At 34.9% G+C, this 20,711-nt stretch overlaps 1 protein-coding gene and 1 long non-coding RNA gene across 2 annotated transcripts; both read left to right on the forward strand.

Moving 5' to 3' along the window:
* The first annotated feature begins 1,235 nt into the window (after nucleotides 1–1,235).
* LOC131179164 (uncharacterized) lies at nucleotides 1,236–2,836 on the forward strand. The gene is made up of 3 exons (XR_009148152.1): nucleotides 1,236–1,342; nucleotides 1,407–1,484; nucleotides 2,802–2,836. It is a non-coding gene; the product is annotated as an uncharacterized LOC131179164 (long non-coding RNA).
* Nucleotides 2,837–13,474: 10,638 nt separating this feature from the next.
* Nucleotides 13,475–20,232, forward strand: LOC110657505 (MDIS1-interacting receptor like kinase 2-like). The gene is made up of 6 exons (XM_058146186.1): nucleotides 13,475–14,131; nucleotides 14,248–14,371; nucleotides 16,585–16,968; nucleotides 17,040–17,140; nucleotides 17,265–19,689; nucleotides 19,880–20,232. Exons 1-6 carry the CDS (start codon nucleotides 13,475–13,477, stop codon nucleotides 20,230–20,232), a joined length of 4,044 nt encoding a protein of 1,347 aa, XP_058002169.1.
* The last annotated feature ends 479 nt before the right edge of the window (nucleotides 20,233–20,711 follow it).

Below are 20,711 nucleotides of genomic sequence, written 5' to 3' on the forward strand. Positions count from 1 at the left end.
TTGTTTTAGATAAAGTGGGTATGAATACAACTCAAAAATAGAGGGCCTCTGGGCTAATTTTCTGGATATCTATTTTATAAAGTATTGGATACCAGAATGGTTATTTTGATGTTAAAATAAAACAATTTAAGGAGAACTTGGTGTCAAGGGGTGACTGTAAAAGCTTGTAGTTTTTTGAAAAGTCTAAAGTTTCAAATAGTTGGGGTGGAAGGAGTTATAGAAAGTGATAGATAGTTATTCTTTTTGTGCAGCTCATTTAATATTTAAATATAAAAAATAAATAAATAAAAATAAGAGAAAAGGTTTGCAGGCCATTATTGATATTAAAGGGCTTTATTTCATATATGTTTACTAAATTTATAAGAGATTTCAATACAATTATTGAACTTGAATATGTAGCAAGAAAATTCTTAATTTTTATTTGTCTGTAATAATATTATTATTGTCAAAATTTATGTGGAAGTTTAGAACTCCTCCTAAGTAGTTTGTGCTTAGCCGGTCCCAATCCTAGATAAAGGAAGAGGGTTACGGTAGATGACAACCAGCGTAAAAATTTTATCACACCCCGTGATATAGATTTTTAAGATATAAAGGTTGGGGTGTACTCTACTTATGACCTGTTACATCGGAGCCCAGGTGTAGTGAGAAATATGCAAGGGTATAGGCGTTCACCAAAAGCGATGCGCCATGCCTACGCCTGGGTGTGTTATTAAATGAGTAAGGGTTCCCACATCATGGACGAGTGTGGGTAAAGAAATTAGTCCATAGAACATATAGTAGAACAGATAGTGGAATAGAACACAAATAGACATAGAGAACAATAGAAGATATAATAGAAGGAGATCAATTAGGAAGAAACAGGATAGGAGGAGAATCAGAGTTTGTACTTGGAATGTTGGATCACTTACAGGAAAATTAATGAAAATTGTGGATACCTTGAAAAGGAGAATGGTGAATATTGCTTGCATCCAGAAGACTAAATGGGTAGGAGAGAAAAGTAAGGAAGTGGGTAATTCATGATACAAACTGTGGCTTACCGGAAAAGAGAGAAACGAGAATGGAGTGGGCATGATCATAGACAGGACATTGAAAGATGACATAATAGCTGTGAAAAGAGTAGGAGATGGAATTATACTAGTAAAGCTAGTACTAAAAGGAGAAATAATAAATGTAGTTAGTGTTTATGCCAGTGTTATCAAAGGCGAGGGAGGCGCCCAGGCGAGGCGAGGCACCCATCTGTCGCATCGATTGGAACGCCTGGCTCGACTTGGAGGAGGCGACGCCTCCGGCCGGAGAGGCGAGAGGCGACGCAGGCGAGAGGCGACGCCTCTTCACAGCAACGGTAAGTGTGTTTTTTTTTTTTTTAAATTAAAAAGTCAATAAACCTATCTGCTTACCTGATGCAGAGCAGAGACACTTTTCTCCTCAACCTCACGAACGCTTTTCTCCTCAACGGCTCAACCTCGACTTCACGACGACAACAGGTACGCTCTCTCTCTCTCTCTCTCTCCCTTCTTCTTCTTCTTCTTCTTCTTCTTCTCCCACTTCGATCTCTCTCTCTCTTACGTCCCTTTCTTTTTTTTTTTTTTCTCCCTCTCCAGTCTCCACCTCTGTTCGATCTCTCTCTCAGATCCTTTTTTTTTTTCTTTCCTGCTGCACTGCTTGCCGCTGCTTCGATCTCTCTCACGTCCCTTTTTTCTTTTCTTTTTTTTCTTTTTTCTCTCCCTCTCCACTTTTCTTCTCCTGCTGCTCTCCTCTGTTGATCTCACGTCCCTTTCCTGTCCCTTTCCTGCTGCTCTGTTTTTTATTTTTTCTTTCTTTTTTTTCTCTCCTCTCCTTCTTTCAGCAGTCCCTTTTTTTTTCCTTCTCGTCCTTTTAATTAATTAGTTATTATTAATTATTTATTTATTTGTTAATTTAATTATTTTATTTTTGTTAATTAATTATTTAAATTTTATGGGTATTGGTAAATTGATTATTTTAATTTGTATTCTTGTTTAATTAGTTGATTAATTAATATGGGTATTGTTGATTTGTTGGTATTTAGTTTAATTTTTATTTGTTATTCTTGTTAATTTGATTAGTTTTACTTTTTACCTTGTTAATTAGACATTATTTATTAATTAATTATTTATTTTATATAGGTATTATTAATTTATTGTTAATTTAATTTTTTATCTTCTTATTATTGTTAATTAATTGTTTAATTTATATGGGTATTGTTAATTTATTATTAATTAGTTTACCTTTTACTTGTTATTATTGTTAATTAGTTTTAATTTGATTAATTTTACTTTTTTCTTGTTAATTAGATATTAGATGTTTATTTTATATGGGTATTATTAATTTATTGTTAATTTGATTATTTTTCTTTTTGTTCTTAGTAAGTAATTGTGTAATTTATATGGACATTATTACTTTGTTGTTAATTAGTTTACTTTTTACTTCTTATTATTGTTAATTAGTTGTTAGATTAATTAGTTTTACTTTTGTCTTGTTAATTAGACATTAGTTGTTTATTTTATATGGTATTATTAATTTATTATTAATTTGATGATTTTACTTTTTGTTCTTATTAATTAATTGTTTAATTTATATAGGCATTGTTAATTTATGATTTTACTTTTTGTTCTTATTAATTAATTGTTTAATTTATATGGGCATTGTTAATTTATTGTTAATTAGTTTACTGTTTTACTTTTTACTTATTATTCTTGTTAATTACTTATTTAATTTATATTGGATATTGTTAATTTATTGTTAATTAATTTATTTTTTATTCTTGTTAATTTTTTTGTTAGATTATAAATGGGTGATAAGAATAATACATCTGGAGTGTATTTGAGCATGTAAGTAATATATATATATATATATATATATATATATATAAATTTCTTAATTTGTAATTTTATCTTGAGCCTTTTGAGTTTGAAGTTTAACTTATTTGTTACTGTAAAATAAATGACAGCTTCATAGTAAGAAAAGAAATCGGCTATTTCAAGAACGCTTGGACAATTTGGTATATGTGAAGTACAATAGAGCGTTGCTACGCCGACACACTTTTGGGGATATCACAACACCTATTGATTTGGCAAATATTGATGAGAGTAATGAATGGTTGCTTGGTGAATTAGAAAAAGGTGATGGGGATAATGATGATGATGATGATTCTCTTGTTTTCATGAATGACGTATTGACCTGGGGTGATGTTGGTAGAGCAGCTGGAGTTTCTGAATCTCATTATGAATCGAGATCGGCTGCAAGATCAACACCACTAGTTGAAACTCCATCATTTCGAAGGCCTTGTGCAATGAGAGGTGCATCCTCTTCGCAAGTTGATGATGATGAAGAGGAGGAAGAATTTGTGATGGCCGTTGTTGAAAATGAAGATGATTTTGAAAATCTTGATGATGAGTAGTTTTAGTTATAAGTTTTTTATGTACTTATTGCATTTTGTTTATTATGACTTACAACTTATTTTTATGTATTAAAGTTTGAACTTCTATAATTTATATTTTCCATTCTGTGACTTATGACTTATTTCTAATTTTTTATTTATTATGTATAATTTTATAGCGTCACTTTTATCATATACATCTGCTAAAAATTCAGGTATGAACTATTTCTTTTTTTAACATCTCTTATTATTATGTGTGCTTTTACTTATGCTATATATTTTAATTTTACAATCTCATACTTTCATTTGTATCTTATACTTAAGCTGGAAATACAGGTATGCACTATTTTCAATTTCTCTTATTTTAGATATAAACATAGTGTAAATCATATTTTTTTTTCTTTTTAATATGTTTTTTTACTTATCAACTATTTAAAAGTATATATATATATATATATATATATATATATATATATATATATATATATATATATATATATATATATATATATATATAATTTAAACAATTAAGGTTATGGCGCCTTGCTTCATTAAGGTTATGGCGCCTTGCTTCAAAAAGGCCCTCGCCTCGCCTCTCGCCTCTCGCCTAAGGCTATAGAATACTCTATCGCCTTAGTGTCGCCTTTCGCCTTGATAACACTGGTTTATGCCCCACAAATAGGACTAGATAGTGAGGGTAAATAAAGATTTTGGAAAGATATAGATGATCTAATGCAAAGCATACCGAATGAAGATAATGTTTTCATCGGTGGAGATTTAAATGGACATGTAGGAAGTGATAGGCAAGATTATGAAAATGTTCATAGAGGTTTTGAATTTGGTAGCCAAAATGAGGAGGGGAAAAACATCTTGGATTTTATCATGGCGTACGACCTAATACTAGTAAATACCTGCTTTATAAAAAGGTAGTTACATTTAATGACTTTCAAAAGTGGACAACATAGAAGTCAAATTGACTTCCTCTTAATCAGGAAGATAAATAGAGCTCTATGCAAGGATTGCAAGGTTATTCCGGGAGAGGCTTTAACAAGTCAACATCGATTAGTGGTTTTGAATGTCAAGTTTAGGAACAATTCAAGTAAGGCTAGAAGAAATATTGTCGCTTGAACAAAGTGGTGGGAGTTCAAAGGAGTAAAGCTAGTAAAGTTAAAAAATAAGTTTCTCGAGTCCGAAGCATAGAAGCTGAATGTAGAGGCCAATGGTATGTGGATACAGATGGCATCAAAGATTATAGAAGTAGCTAGAAAAGTACTTGGAGAGTCTAGAAGACATGGACCACCCTCAAAAGAGAGATGGTGGTGGAATAATGAAGTACAAAAGGTAGTGAAGAGAAAAGGAGAATGGTATAAAAAGTTACTTAAGTGTGATAATGATTAGGCTTATGAACAGTACAAGATAGCAAAAAAAAAGGTAAAAAAGGCGGTTAGTCAAGCAAGAGTGCAGGCCTTTAAAAAGTTATATGAGAAACTTGGAATTAAAGAGGGGGAAAAAGATATTTACAGATTAGCAAAGAGGAGAGAAAAGAAATATCCAGATCTCAATCAAGTTAGGTGCATTAAGGATAAAGAAGAAAAAGTATTGGTGAAAGATAAGGACATTAAAGAAATATGGAGATATTATTTTGATGATCTCTTTAATAATTGTCAAAGTAGTAATAGCGTGAATATAGACTACAGAGCAATAAAAAAGAATGTGAATTACACTAGAAGGATTAGATCTTCAGAAGTAAAGGAAATACTTAAGAGAATAAAAGTGGATAAAGCCTGTGGACCCGATGGAATACCAATTGAAATGTGGAAGGGTTTGGGAGATGTGGGAGCAGCATGGTTAACTAAATTGTTTAATAAAATTCTAAACTCAAAGAAAATGCATGATGAATGGATGAGTATTTTAGTACCTATTTTTAAAAATAAGGGAGACATATAGAGTTGCTTAAACTAGAGGGGAATTAAACTCATGAGCCATACTATGAAGTTGTGTGAAAGAGTTGTGAAACATCGACTATGTCATGACACTTCTATCTCTCCCAATCAATTTGGCTTTGTTAGATTAAACGGCAGCGTATGGGAAGGGCACAACTTGCTCACACAATACAGCTCATTCTATACAACAATACATCAACTCTCATTTCTCATCTGCTCTCATTTTCATTTCATCCCCTCCTGATTTCAAGGAAACCTCACATACGTGTATGGATGAAAGCACAAACTGTTGTAAATTAGTTAGTGGCAATATGTAAATACAATAGAAAATTGGGAGATTCTTTTAAACAAATCGTTTCTAGAATACTCTAAACACTTGTATATAAACATATGTTTCCTCAATGCAAATTCATTTCAGCTTATTTGTACAAAAATAATAGCTATTTGTTCATGGTATCAGAGCACAACCTATGCTTGTAAGTTTTTTTTTCTTCTCTCCCTTTGCTTCAAATCTGGGTAGAATTTCTCTCAGATTTATTTTACCCTTTCAAATACTACTTGGCTCTTGTTTTTCAATATGGTTGAACCCGAAAACCAATCTGGCCCAACCCAAAATGCTGCAAGTGAAGATGTTAATCTCCATCTTTAAAACTCAGATAACCCTGTTATGGTGCTGGTCAGTGCTCCCTTAACTGGGAAGAATTACCTATCATGGAGTAGGTCTATGACAATTGCATTAATAACTAAGGACAAGCTTGGCTTTGTTGATGGAAGCTGTAAAATGCCTGTTGCTGGATCTTTAACATTAGACAAATGGAAAAAGGTGGACAGCATGGTAACTTCATGGATTCTGAATTCACTCTCAAAAGAGCTAGTGGATGCCTTTATCTATGCATCCTCTTCCAAAGATCTCTGGCAAGAAATTAAGGAGAGATTGGAGAAAGTAATGGCTCTCTTCTCTATCAACTCAAGCAAGAGATAAGTAATCTAACTCAATCAAATACCTCTATTGTGGTGTATTTTACTAAACTTAAAAGGCTTTGGGATGAATTAGCCTATCTTAAACCTTTGCCTGTGTGCGAATGTGGAGCATCAAAGCTAATAGATGAGATTAATGATGAAGACAAGCTTATTAAATTTTTAATGGGGTTGAATGAATCATATGAGCATTTAAGAAATCAGATCCTTCTAACGAATCCACTGCCCAGTGTAAACAGAGTGTATTCCATGGTGTTAAAAGTGAATACACAGAAAGAATTTCATGAAAATACTACTGATATTTATAACTTTGTTATGGCAGTAAAGAATCAGTTTCAGAAAGAGAGATTTCAAGGCAAGAAGAAGGAATTTGGAAAAAAAAGAGTCTAGAACTTATGACTACTGCAACACAAGTGGACACACAAGGGACACATGTTTTAAGTTACATGGATATTCGAATGGTTTTGAATACAAAAAAAAGAAAGAGAAAGGCAAAAACACCAAGGCAGCAAATGTGTTTGATAATGCACCTGAAAATGAGGGAAAAGAAAATAGTAAGAATGAAATGACAAGTGTTGATTGGGCAAGTATGATACAGCATGAAATAGCTAAATATATGCAGAATCAAAATCCTGTGGTTAATGAGGCTATTGTGTCAACTTCACTGGGTTTGCAGGTAAGGACTTCAGTGGCTACTCCTCTAGCAGCAATGGTAAGAGTAAAGGCACATGGATTGTAGATTCAGGTGCCTCAACTCATATGTGTCATGATTTTACTCTTTTTCATAACCTATCAAAAATTAAATAACCATAATGTAATTACTCTACCAGATGGAACTACCAAACCTGTTCTATATGGTGGAACCATAAATATTAGCCACAAACTTCACTTACACAACACACTATACATTCCTAGCTTTAATCACAATCTTCTATCAGTGAGTGCCCTTGTTAAATCCTCCCACATAATTGTTACATTTTTTTCTGACCATTGTCTCTTGCAGGACTAAGTGACTAAGGAGGTGGTAGCAAGAGGAGAAATGTTAGGAGGTTTATATATAATAGGCAATAAATCACTCAATAGTGGTTATGGTATCAAATGTATCTCTGACTTTCCAAAAAGTAGTAGTACTGCTACTTCTTATGAACTTATTACTAAGATGAATGAAGCCAATCAAATCTCTATTGCACCTAATCCTTATGAATTATGGCATTCCAGACTTGGGTATATTTCCAACACAAAACTGTCACACATTCCTACAATTAAAATCAAGAACAATGATCAACAAGTATGTGAGGTATGTCCACTTGCCAAACAATAGAGATTAATTTTTCAAAAGAGTAAGATTACTAGCAAGTCAGTTTTTGAACTTATTCACATTGATTTATGGGGTCCATATCTAGTGTATTCAATTTCTCAAACAAAATATGTTCTCACCATAGTTGATGATTTTTCAAGAGTCACCTGGACTTATCTTATACACGACAAAACCATATCATACACTTTATGAATTTTTTGTCATGATACAAACTCAATTTCAACAACAAGTCAAAATAGTGAGAACAGACAATGGTACAGAATTCATAAACCAAGAGTGCACAAAACTTTTCAAGTCAAAAGGAATTTTACATCAAAGAACTTGTCCTTACTCTCCACAACAAAATGGAGTTGTAGAGAAAAAGCACAAGCACTTGTTGCAGGTGGCAAGAGCCTTAATGTTTACATCAAAATTGCCAAAACGTTTTTGGGAAGAAAGTATTTTGACAGCAAACTATCTCATAAATAGAATGCCAAGTTTAGTTTTACAATGGAAAACTCCTTTATGAGATTTTGTTTGGCAAGAAACCAGATTACAATCATCTTAAAGTCTTTGGATGTTTATGTTTTGCTACAAATATTAAACCACATAAATATAAATTTGAACAGAGAGCTTTCAAATGTGCTTTCATAGGGTATGCTTCTGGTTACAAGGCTTATAAATTATATGATATGCAAAATAAAGCTATTATTGTATCAAGGGATGTAGTTTTTTATGAAAATTGTTTTCCATATGCTAGTGGAGATGGACATACCCTACAGCTTGATGATTCTATTCTACCCATGCCAATTTTTGACACAGAAACACAGTCACCAAATTCCTCTCATCCCCTCACATCACCAATTAAAAATTCTCCATTAACAGAACCAATTCCTGAAATTCAGGTGCCCATAAGAAAAAGTACAAGAGTTTCAAGTAGGCCAAGATGGTTGAATGATTTTTTTGCACAAGCTATGTATGTACCTTCTATAGAAAATTCACTTGCTACAACTTCTAAATGTTCATAAAATCCTGCAGGTATGACAAACTTATCTCCTCAACCTATTTCATTTTCTATACCCCATTATAATCTTGACTACATAAGTTATATGGCAGATGTTTATACATCAAATGAACCTAAATTTTACCATCAAGCTAAGGAGGACAGTAACTGGATCCATGCTCTGCAATCAGAATTAGAAGCATTGGAGAGAAATAATACTTGGGAACTCACCACTCTTCCTAAGGGAAAGAAAGCCATAGCTTCTAGATGGGTGTATAAAATTAAATATAGGCCGAATGGTAATATTGACAAATACAAAGCTAGGTTGGTTGCAAAGGATATAATCAATTGGCTGGAACATATTACCATCAAAGTTTCTCACCAGTAGCTAAACTAGTTACAGTGAGATTATTTCTAGTTATAGCTACAAAGTTTAATTGGCCTATACATCAACTAGATATAAATAATGCATATTTACATGGTTTCCTTGATGAAGATGTTTACATGCAACCCCCAGAGGGCTACACAAAGGCAACACAAGGACAAGTATGCAAATTGTTGAAAAGTCTCTATGGCTTGAAACAAGCAGGAAGACAATGGAATAAGGAATTGACAACCAAATTAGAGGCTTTTGGTTTTCAACAATCAGCCTTTGACCATTGTTTATTTACCAAAGGCACTGGGCAAGATTTTATCTCATTAATTGTCTATGTAGATGATTTATTAATTGCAGGAGCAAATGAGTAGAAAAATTTAGAAGTCAAGCAATTCTTGGACAAACAGTTAACTATCAAAGACCTAGGCTATGTCAAATATTTCTTAGGCCTCGAAATAGCAAGATCGAAGAGTGGCATGTTTTTGAATCAACAAAAATACATACTAGATATTCTACAAGACACAGGGTTGCAAAATGCAAAAGCTACTACATATCATTTACCTAAAGGATTAAAGCTAGATAATGAAACTGGAGAATTGTTGCAAAACCCAAAACAATACAGAAGGATTGTGGGAAGATTGTTATACCTGGGACTTACTAGACCAGATGTCTCCTATGCAACACAACAATTGAGCCAATTTATGCAAGCTCCTAGAAAACCTCACTGGGATGCGGCCATGCATGTCTTACGGTATTTGAAAGGATGTCCATCAAAAAGTCTGTTCTTTCCATCAAATAATGACTTTAAGCTTCGAGCTTTCTGCAATGCAGATTGGGCTTCTTGTCTTATGTCTCGAAGATCAATCATAGGTTTTTGTATCTTCCTTGGTCCTTCTTTAATTTCCTGGAAGGCAAAGAAACAATCCACCATCAATCGATCTTCAACTGAGGCAGAATACAGAAGCATGGAAACTATGGTGTGTGAAATCAAATGGCTTACCTATCTTCTCAATGATTTTGGCTTGCAAACTCCTCTCCCAATTGCTCTACACTGTGACAACAAGGAGGCAGAACATATAGCTGCCAATCCGGTGTTCCACGAAAGAACAAAACATCTTGCAATTGACTGCCATATAGTGAGAGATCAATTATCAAAAGGCTTCATTTCTACAGTACAGGTCCCTTCTCGCCACCAACTTGCAGATATCTTTACCAAACCGCTTACTTCTATTTTATTCCCACATCACCTTCTCAAGATGGGCCTTCATGATTTATGCTCGTCTCCATCTTGAGGGGGGGCTATGTTAGATTAAACGGCAGCGTATGGGAAGGGCACAACTTGCTCACACAATACAGCTCATTCTATACAACAACACATCAGCTCTCATTTCTCATCTGCTCTCATTTTCATTTCATCCCCTCCTGATTTCAAGGAAACCTCACATACGTGTATGGATGAAAGCACAAACTGTTGTAAATTAGTTAGTGGCAATATGTAAATACAATAGAAAATTAGGAGATTCTTTTAAACAAATTGTTTCTAGAATACTCTAAACACTTGTATATAAACATATGTTTCCTCAATGCAAATTCATTTCAGCTTATTTCTATAAAAATAATAGCTATTTGTTTAGGCTTCATGCCCAGTCGTTCAACTATGGAAGCGATCTTTCTCATTAGAAACTTGATGGAGAAATATAGAGATTTGAAGAAAGATCTACATATAGTTTTTATCGATTTGGAGAAGACTTATGATAGTATTCCAAGAGATGTCTTATGGAAAGTGTTAGAACAAAAGATGATATCTATTAGGTACATACAAGAATTGAAAGATACGTATGAAGGAGCAACTACTATTGTGTGCACAGTGAGAGGAGACATAAGAGATTTTTCTATCTCAGTTGGATTACACCAAGGTTCAGCTATGAGCCCTTACCTTTTTACATTAGTTCTAGATAAATTGACGAAACATATACAAAAGAGTATCCCTTGGTGCATGATGTTTGCGGATGATATAGTTCTGATAGATGAGACGCAAGAAGGAGTCAATAAAAAACTAGAACTTTGGAGAAGTACTATAGAGTCAAATGGCTTTAAGTTAAGTAGAACGAAGACAGAATACATGCATTGTAAGTTCAGTGAAGGCCGAACTGATGATAGGGAAGGAGTTAGTTTGGATGGAGTGGTATTGCCCTAAAGTAATCACTTTAAATATCTCGCCTCAATCCTTCAAGTAGATGGGGGATGTGAGGAGGATGTTAGTCATAGGATTAAAGCCAGATAGTTGAAGTGGAGGAGTGCCACGGGAGCTTTATGTGATAGCAAGATTCCCAATAAGTTGAAAGGCAAATTTTACCGTACAGCCATACGACCGGCCATGTTATATGATAGTGAGTGTTGGGCAATGAAGGAGCCGTATGTGTCTAAGATGAGAGTTACGAAAATGAGAATGTTAAGGTGGATGAGTGGCCATACTAGACTAGATAAAGTCCGTAATGAGAGTATTAGAGAAAAGGTATGTGTAGTGCCAATTGAGGATAAGTCGAAAAAAAGGAGATTGAGGTGGTTTGGTGATGTGAAGAGTAGAAATACGGAGGCTCCAATTGGACAAGTAGAGCACATTGGGTTAGAGGATAGAAAGAAAAGATGGGGTAGACCTAACTTAACTTGGAGGAGAGTAGTACAATATGACCTAGAAGCATTACATATTTCCGATGATTTAACCCAAAATCGTTTATAGTAGAGAAAGAGAATCCATATAGCCGACCTCAATAAATTTTTAAGATAAAAACTTAGTCAAGTTTAGTTGAGTTTATGTGGAAGTTTAGATGAAATTTTAATGTTCTAAGTAAAAAAGTCCTACAACTTACTTCTACTTGATTATTTTGTCAAAAATTGCATGTCGACCAGCAAATGTACTAGGATGGAAGTTTGAGTCTATTGAAGTGGTAGGAGAAAGAAAAATAGTGAGAAGTAGATTTAGGATAAATGTTGGGGAAGCAATAAAAAAGATATAATAGCCCTAAATCATTTTGAAGATGTAGTTCTAAATTGAGTGCAATGGAGGAAAATATATAACCAATTCTGACCAACTGGAAATTAAATTTTGCTTGGGATTGGTTGAGTTGAGTTTATTTTATTTAAAATCTAGTTGAAATATCACAACATTTATGTGTAGTGAGAAATCAAAATTGAGTTTTTTTTCATGTAAATTAAAGTCCAATGGGTATTGAAATTAATAATAAAAGTTTAATTGCTTTGACCGTTGAATTTGAGTAGTGCAGAGTTGTTTTTAAAATTGTGAGATTTTGAATTCAAGTTCTAGTCAGAACCCAATAAACCTTAAAAAAAATGTTTAATTAAGTGAAATTAAACTTCTAAGGATAAAAAAAAACTCGATGGATTCATCACCTCTATATAATTTAGTAACACATAGCATGCATGCCACCCTAACACCCACAAACCCGACTAAAGCCATGGCACTAATTAAACAATTGCCTTTCATCCTTACTATCTTCATTGTACTATTATTTTCTTGAATGTTGTCTTAGCTTCGCTTCTTCAATGTCCGGACAAAAGGACAAGAAGCGAATCTCTTCTCAAATGGAAAGACAGCCTTAATGAGCCCACTAATTGCCTCCTTTGCTCTTGGAATTTTGTTCCTCGCAATTCCACTTCTTCGACCCCAAATCGACATCGTAGTTCCCTTGCCTGGATTGGGATCGCTTGTGATGAGTCCGGAAATGTCATATATATAAACGTTTCCTTCATGGTTTAAGAGGTACTTTACAATCCTTTAACTTCTCATCTTTCCCTAGCCTTGAGCGTCTTGATCTTTCTCACAACTTTCTCCATGGAAGCATTCCTTCCCGCATCAAGAACCTTTCCAAGCTCATCTATCTAGACTTGGTGTCAATAATTTCTCTGGTAATATACCATCCGAGATAGGGATGTTAAAATCTCTCGTTGTGCTTGTTTTTCTCAAAACAACTGACAGGTCCTATTCACGCTTCTATAGAAAACTTGATTGAACTAAGTCTTCTAGACCTTCATCATAATAAACTTTCTGCTTCAATCCCACAGAAATTGGGAAGTTGAGGTCACTCAATGTTACTCTTTTGTCTCACAATAAGCTCACAGGTCAACTTCCTGCTTCCATAGGAAATTTGGGCAAACTTACTATCCTGCACCTTCATGACAACAGACTTTCTCGGTTCAATTCCTAGGAAATTGGTATGTTAACGTCCCTTAATGTGCTTGCTTTGACAAACAACAGTCTCACAGTCCTATTCCAAGAATCAGTAGGAAACACGAAAAGATTAACTTGGCTTTACATTGCAAACAACAAGCTTAGTGGATTCATTCCTAAGGAATTAGGATCACTAACTTTGTCTTAGTGAGCTTTCTTTGCATAATAATATACTTCAAGGTCCAAACCCAGCTTCTATAGCAAACTTGAGCAACCTAAAAATTTTAGACCATGGATTCAACAACCTTCGGATCCATCCTCCGAAGTTCTATTTTGAAATCCCTAGACCGGATTGGATTGAATGACAATGGGTTGACAGGTTCAATTCCTACTTCCATTGCAAATTTAGGCAGTATGAGATTTCTGTACCTTTATGATAATCATCTTTCTGGACCTATCCCTCAAGAATTAGGAAAGCTGCAATCTCTTATTGAGCTTAACCTGTCAACAAACGATCTCAGCGGTCCCATCCCTCCTGCTATAGGAAATTTGAGCAACTTAACTCTTTTGTACCTTCATAAGAACATGCTTTCTGGATCAATTCCTTCCACCATAGGGAACTTAACCAAGCTCAGAGAGTTGGAACTATCAATCAATCATTTTTCTGGCCATATTAAATTGGGTGGGAACTCAGAAATAGTAGATGAACTAACTAAAAGGTTAGTAGAATTAGGATTGGAAGCTAAGGATTCTAAAAAGAAAACCATAGCCCCATTAACTAAATCTTTAAACATTCAAGAAGAATTGGAACAAAGGTTAAAAGCTTTAAGTATTGCTCCTTTAAGTCAAGGACAAGAAGAAACTGAAACAGAGTCTGTTGATTCTTCTAATACAGAAGAACAAATTAACTCTCTAGAAGTCATGTTCAAAGAACCCGAACCTCTAGAAGTTAATAGGTTAGTATACCCTAAACCTAGGGCAACAATTGAAATGAAGCCTTATTATTCTAGGCCTTCACCAATCAATCTACAATTTGAAGATACTAGTTATAACTATGTGAGCAGCAAATAGTCCACGCAATTACATGTGGATTCACAGGCCAACTTAAAGGTTGGTGGGATTTTTCCTTAACAGAAGAAGGAAAAAGACAAATCTATGATGCTGTTAAAACAGAACAATCAGCAACAGGTCAAACTCAAGTACCAGACTGTGTATACACCTTATTGTGTACAATAGGATTACACTTCGTAGGAACTATGAGTATAACTTGACATCTTAGATTCATTAGTTGTTCCTGGGATCTATCTAGGTACATACTCATAGTTCCTACGAAGTGTAATCCTATTGTACACAATAAGGTGTATACACAGTCTGGTACTTGAGTTTGACCTGTTGCTGATTGTTCTGTTTTAACAGCATCATAGATTTGTCTTTTTCCTTCTTCTGTTAAGGAAAAATCCCACCAACCTTTAAGTTGGCCTGTGAATCCACATGTAATTGCGTGGACTATTTGCTGCTCACTGTTTCCTTTTGATTTAGCTGCAAATGCATACATGGTCATAAAATGGATAGCATTTTTAATCTGATATTCATATAATCCATCTATGTTCCATTCTACAATTGAAGTTCCATCGAATTGTACATAGTTATAACTAGTATCTTCAAATTGTAGATTGATTGGTGAAGGCCTAGAATAATAAGGCTTCATTTCAATTGTTGCCCTAGGTTTAGGGTATACTAACCTATTAACTTCTAGAGGTTCGGGTTCTTTGAACATGACTTCTAGAGAGTTTCACTAGAACTTTTGACCAAACTGTTCACTAACTTGGCTCTGATACCAAAGAATACGCCGGACACTTCGACGCAAGGATCGCTTTTAATTTTTTCTTTTTAAACAGAAAATTAAGACTCCTAATATAAGAGCTAAAAAGACAACTCCTAGTATTACTTCTAAATTACTTTTAGACACTCTAGATTCTTTATGCTTTTGATTATATTCAAACCTATTTCTATATACTGGACTCTCAGGATTATACATACAATACTATTTCAGTAGTACGTGGCGTTGTGGCTACAGGTCGCTCTACCTTCCACCAATGAAGGGCTCAAGCAATTAGTATTTTCCAACCTATATACTACTTACTTGCTTATCAGAGAAGAAGAAGAGTCTTAAAAACTATTATTATTAAGTAATATATCTAAAAATCTAATTATAATATTGAACAAATTTAACAAACGTTGATGCTCTCTACAATCACACCATTCATTATGAGTTTCGACATGATAATTATACAGATCAGTACCGTTCTCAACTAAAGCTTGTCTAAGAAGTTGTATTTCACGTCTATTAGTCAAATCAAGACAACGTAAATAAAACAAAAGGCGAGTAATATATGTGGACATAAATAGTAAACATGAATAGTTTCTGATGTACAGGATCCCTTTAAGGGCAAGTACAGAGCATACTTAAACAGTGATGATGCTTACAGTGCTTCCAATAAAACAAATTATTAAACAGTAATATGAATAGTAATACTTACAGTGCTGTCCCAACCAGTAGGCTTAATGGAAGATATAGGAATAGTAGCCGATGGTGGTGGTGAATAGTAGACCTTGTAATCAAACTTACTGGATGGTTGACCAAGAAGATCCACAATGTCACGGAACTTAGCTTCTGATTCTTTGTTTAGTTTTTTAGCTTGATCTATTAAAACATCTATTTCATTTCCAACTTTGTTTAAAGCAGATTCACCGAGCAAATGTACTAGGATGGAAGTTTGAGTCTATTGAAGTGGTAGGAGAAAGAAAAATAGTGAGAAGTAGATTTAGGATAAATGTTGGGGAAGCAATAAAAAAGATATAATAGCCCTAAATCATTTTGAAGATGTAGTTCTAAATTGAGTGCAATGGAGGAAAATATATAACCAATTCTGACCAACTGGAAATTAAATTTTGCTTGGGATTGGTTGAGTTGAGTTTATTTTATTTAAAATCTAGTTGAAATATCACAACATTTATGTGTAGTGAGAAATCAAAATTGAGTTTTTTTTCATGTAAATTAAAGTCCAATGGGTATTGAAATTAATAATAAAAGTTTAATTGCTTTGACCGTTGAATTTGAGTAGTGCAGAGTTGTTTTTAAAATTGTGAGATTTTGAATTCAAGTTCTAGTCAGAACCCAATAAACCTTAAAAAAAATGTTTAATTAAGTGAAATTAAACTTCTAAGGATAAAAAAAAACTCGATGGATTCATCACCTCTATATAATTTAGTAACACATAGCATGCATGCCACCCTAACACCCACAAACCCGACAGCTAAAGCCATGGCACTAATTAAACAATTGCCTTTCATCCTTACTATCTTCATTGTACTATTATTTTCTTCGAATGTTGTATTAGCTTCGCTTCTTCAGCGGTCCATAAAAGGACAAGAAGCAGAATCTCTTCTCAAATGGAAAGACAGCCTTGATGAGCCCACTAATTGCCTCCTTTGCTCTTGGAATTTTGTTCCTCGCAATTCCACTTCTTCTGACCCCAAAACTGACATCAGTAGTTCCCCTTGCCAGTGGATTGGGATCGCTTGTGATGAGTCTGGAAATGTCATATATATAAACGTTTCCTTCAGTGGTTTAAGAGGTACTTTACAATCCTTTAACTTCTCATCTTTCCCTAGCCTTGAGCGTCTTGATCTTTCTCACAACTTTCTCCATGGAAGCATTCCTTCCCGCATCAGTAACCTTTCCAAGCTCATCTATCTAGACTTGGCTGTCAATAATTTCTCTGGTAATATACCATCTGAGATAGGGATGTTAAAATCTCTCGTTGTGCTTGTTTTTCTCAAAACAATCTGACAGGTCCTATTCCTGCTTCTATAGAAAACTTGATTGAACTAAGTCTTCTAGACCTTCATCATAATAAACTTTCGCTTCAATCCCACAGAAATTGGGAAGTTGAGGTCACTCAATGTTACTCTTTGTCTCACAATAAGCTCACAGTCAACTTCCTGCTTCCATAGGAAATTTGGGCAAACTTACTATCCTGCACCTTCATGACAACAGACTTTCTGGTTCAATTCCTAGGAAATTGGTATGTTAACGTCCCTTAATGTGCTTGCTTTGACAAACAACAGTCTCACAGGTCCTATTCCGGCAACTGTAGGAAACACGAAAAGATTAACTTGGCTTTACATTGCAAACAACAAGCTTAGTGGATTCATTCCTAAGGAATTAGGATCACTAACCTGTCTTAGTGAGCTTTCTTTGCATTCTAATAGTCTTCAAGGTCCAATCCCTGCTTCTATAGGAAACTTGAGCAACCTAAAATTTTTAGACCTTGGTTTCAACAACCTTTCAGGATCCATCCCTCCAGAAGTTCTATTGCTGAAATCCCTAGACCGGATTGGATTGAATGACAATGGGTTGACAGGTTCAATTCCTACTTCCATTGCAAATTTAGGCAGTATGAGATTTCTGTACCTTTATGATAATCATCTTTCTGGACCTATCCCTCAAGAATTAGGAAAGCTGCAATCTCTTATTGAGCTTGACCTGTCAACAAACGATCTCAGCGGTCCCATCCCTCCTGCTATAGGAAATTTGAGCAACTTAACTCTTCTGTACCTTCATAAGAACATGCTTTCTGGATCAATTCCTTCCACCATAGGGAACTTAACCAAGCTTAGAGAGTTGGAACTATCAATCAATCATTTTTCTGGCCAAATTCCTCCAGAAGTAGGAAAACTCAAGTACCTTACCGACCTTAGGTTGTTCATGAACAATCTTAGTGGCCCAATCCCTCAAGAAATAAATAATTTTACATCTTTAAAATCATTGCAATTGGCTGACAATATGTTGTCTGGACATATACCTCAAAACATATGCCTTGGTGGAGTACTTGAAATTTTTGTCATAGGTAATAATAGTTTTGTGGGTTCCATACCAAAAAGCTTGAAGAACTGCACAAGCTTAATCAGAGTTAAGCTTGAAAGAAATCAACTGGATGGGCACATATCAGAAGATTTTGGCATATACCCAAACTTAAAATTCATCGATCTGAGCTACAATAATTTGCATGGTGAGCTTTCAAACAATTGGGGGCATTGTCATAATTTAACATTCTTGAAATTTTCCAACAATAGAATTTCTGGTGGGATACCACCCGAGGTTGGGAAAGCAAATCAATTGCAGGTACTTGACCTCTCCACAAATTGTCTGGTAGGGAAGATTCCCAAGGAACTAGGGGAATTGAAGTTGTTGTTCAATCTTAAATTGAACAATAACAAACTTTCAGGTAATATTCCCTCGGAAATTGGAATGTTATCCAAGCTTACTGATCTTAGCCTTGCGGCAAATGATCTCAGAGGACCAATTCCAGAACTGAAAGACTGCTCAAAACTGCAGTTATTGAACTTAAGCAAAAACAGGCTCAGTGAAAGTGTTCCATTTCAAGTGGGCAGGTTCCTCTTTCTTCAAGACCTTGACCTAAGTCACAATTTGCTTGAAGGAGAGATACCATCGGAGCTTGGATATTTGCTTGACTTAGAGACGTTAAACCTTTCCCATAATGAACTCTCAGGCTCCATCCCATCCACTTTCAATGAAATGTTGAGCTTAACTATTGTTGATATCTCCTTCAATCAATTGGAGGGTCCACTTCCCAACAACAAAGCCTTCAGCTGGGCACCAATAATAGCATTGTCTAATAATAAAGGTTTATGTGGCAACAATTCTGGTTTTAAAGCTTGCCCTTGTACAAAGATCAGCGGAATGTGCAGAAAAGATGGCAACAAAGCAATTGTCTTTATCGCAGTTTCTCTTTCTAGCACCTTAGTCCTCTTATTTGTCATTTCTGGAGTTCTTGTTATTGTTGGCAAAAGAGCCAGGAAAATAGATGAAGCCAAAGAAGCAGGAAATGAAAATATATTTTCAACATGCAGCTATGATGGGAAAATGGTGCACGAAAATATAATTGCAGCAACGGAGGGATTCAACTCCAAATATTGTATTGGAGTGGGAGGATGTGGAACTGTTTACAGAGTGGAGCTTCCAACTGGTCAAGTTGTCGCTGTGAAGAAGCTTCACCAATTTGAGGGGAGTGAAATATCCAATCTAAAGGCTTTTACAAGTGAAATTTGTGCATTAACCAACATAAAACACCGAAATATTGTGAAGCTCCATGGCTTCTGTTTACATTCACAACACTCATATTTGGTTTATGAGTTCCTTGGAGGAGGAAGCTTGGGAAAGATACTTCAGGAGAGGGTAAAAGCCGAGGAGTTGAAATGGATCGCGAGACTAAATATTGTGAAAGGGGTCGCCAGTGCCTTATCCTATATGCACCATGACTGCTCACCTCCTATTGTTCACCGTGACATATCAAGCAACAATATATTGATGGATTTGGAGCAAGAAGCTTACATCTCTGACTTTGGTACAGCAAGGTTTTTGATGCTAGACTCAACCCATTGGACATCTTTTGCTGGTACCTTTGGATATTTGGCTCCAGGTTATTTACTCTTGCTATTTGTTTGTCTTGCCTTGATTAAGTACTTGAAAAGGATGAAATTTAATTGTATATGATATATGGGAAATTGTGTTTTGCAAGTGAAATTGCAAGTTTGGATCACATATTCTGATTTTTTTTTCCAGAATTATTGTTTTCGTACAAATTAAGACGTATGTATTGTTCTCTGCAGAACTTGCCTACAGCATGGAAGCAAATGAGAAGGGTGACGTGTATAGCTTTGGAGTGGTATCACTGGAAGTGATCATGGGAAGGCATCCAGGGGATATAATTATGTCTCTATCAACATCAACACTGTCAGATACCTGCCAAATTCTCCTGAAAGATATATTGGACCAACGCCTTCCACTACCCACAAATAAAGAAGCAGCAGAAGTAGTTTCTATTGTGAAATTAGCATTTGCTTGTCTCCATGCCAATCCAGGGTCTCGGCCAACCATGCAACAAGTATCACAAAAACTATCAGTGAAAGTACGAGCTCTATGGAAGCCCTTGCGAATGCTTACTTTAGGAGAGCTTTTGTAATTTCACAATTTTCATTTGCTGAATGATTAATGCATATCTTTCCAGAGATGCATTCTGTTTGTGCTTCTTTTTTTTTTCCCCCTTTTGTTTTCTTCCCCTTTCATTTCTTGTATTTGCTTGATCTTGCTCTGAAACAACGAGCAGAGCTACATGGATTAGTAAAATCCGTTAACCCATGGCGAATTTGAGTGAAACTCTTCTCGTTTGATTTGTTTTACAATTCCAATATCAGATTCAAAAAACCTTCCCACATTCCTCAAAACGAGGAATACAAAAATGTTACAAGGAAATGTAATGTAATCTCGAATTCACCTGAAACAAACGGTCATGAATTACAACAATTAAACTCAAATTAGTTAGAATTGACTATATGAATATTTTTTTGTCATCAATTTTTATTTGAAATCAATTTTTTATCAATATTCAGAAATTATAAATATTTTAATATTAGTTTTCTTCTTGCCATTTTCAATATTTTC

Source organism: Hevea brasiliensis, chromosome 4 (genome assembly GCF_030052815.1).
Source record: "Hevea brasiliensis isolate MT/VB/25A 57/8 chromosome 4, ASM3005281v1, whole genome shotgun sequence".
NCBI classification, from domain to species: domain Eukaryota; kingdom Viridiplantae; phylum Streptophyta; class Magnoliopsida; order Malpighiales; family Euphorbiaceae; genus Hevea; species Hevea brasiliensis.

Coding starts and splice junctions, on each gene's coding strand:
- LOC110657505 (XM_058146186.1), top strand. CDS start 13,475: ATGGATTCAACAACCTTCGGATCCATCCTCCGAAGTTCTATTTTGAAA. Junction 14,372..16,584: donor AACAGAACAATCAGCAACAG/GTCAAACTCAAG, acceptor ATGTTGTATTAG/CTTCGCTTCTTCAGCGGTCC. Junction 17,141..17,264: donor ACAGAAATTGGGAAGTTGAG/GTCACTCAATGT, acceptor TTCAATTCCTAG/GAAATTGGTATGTTAACGTC.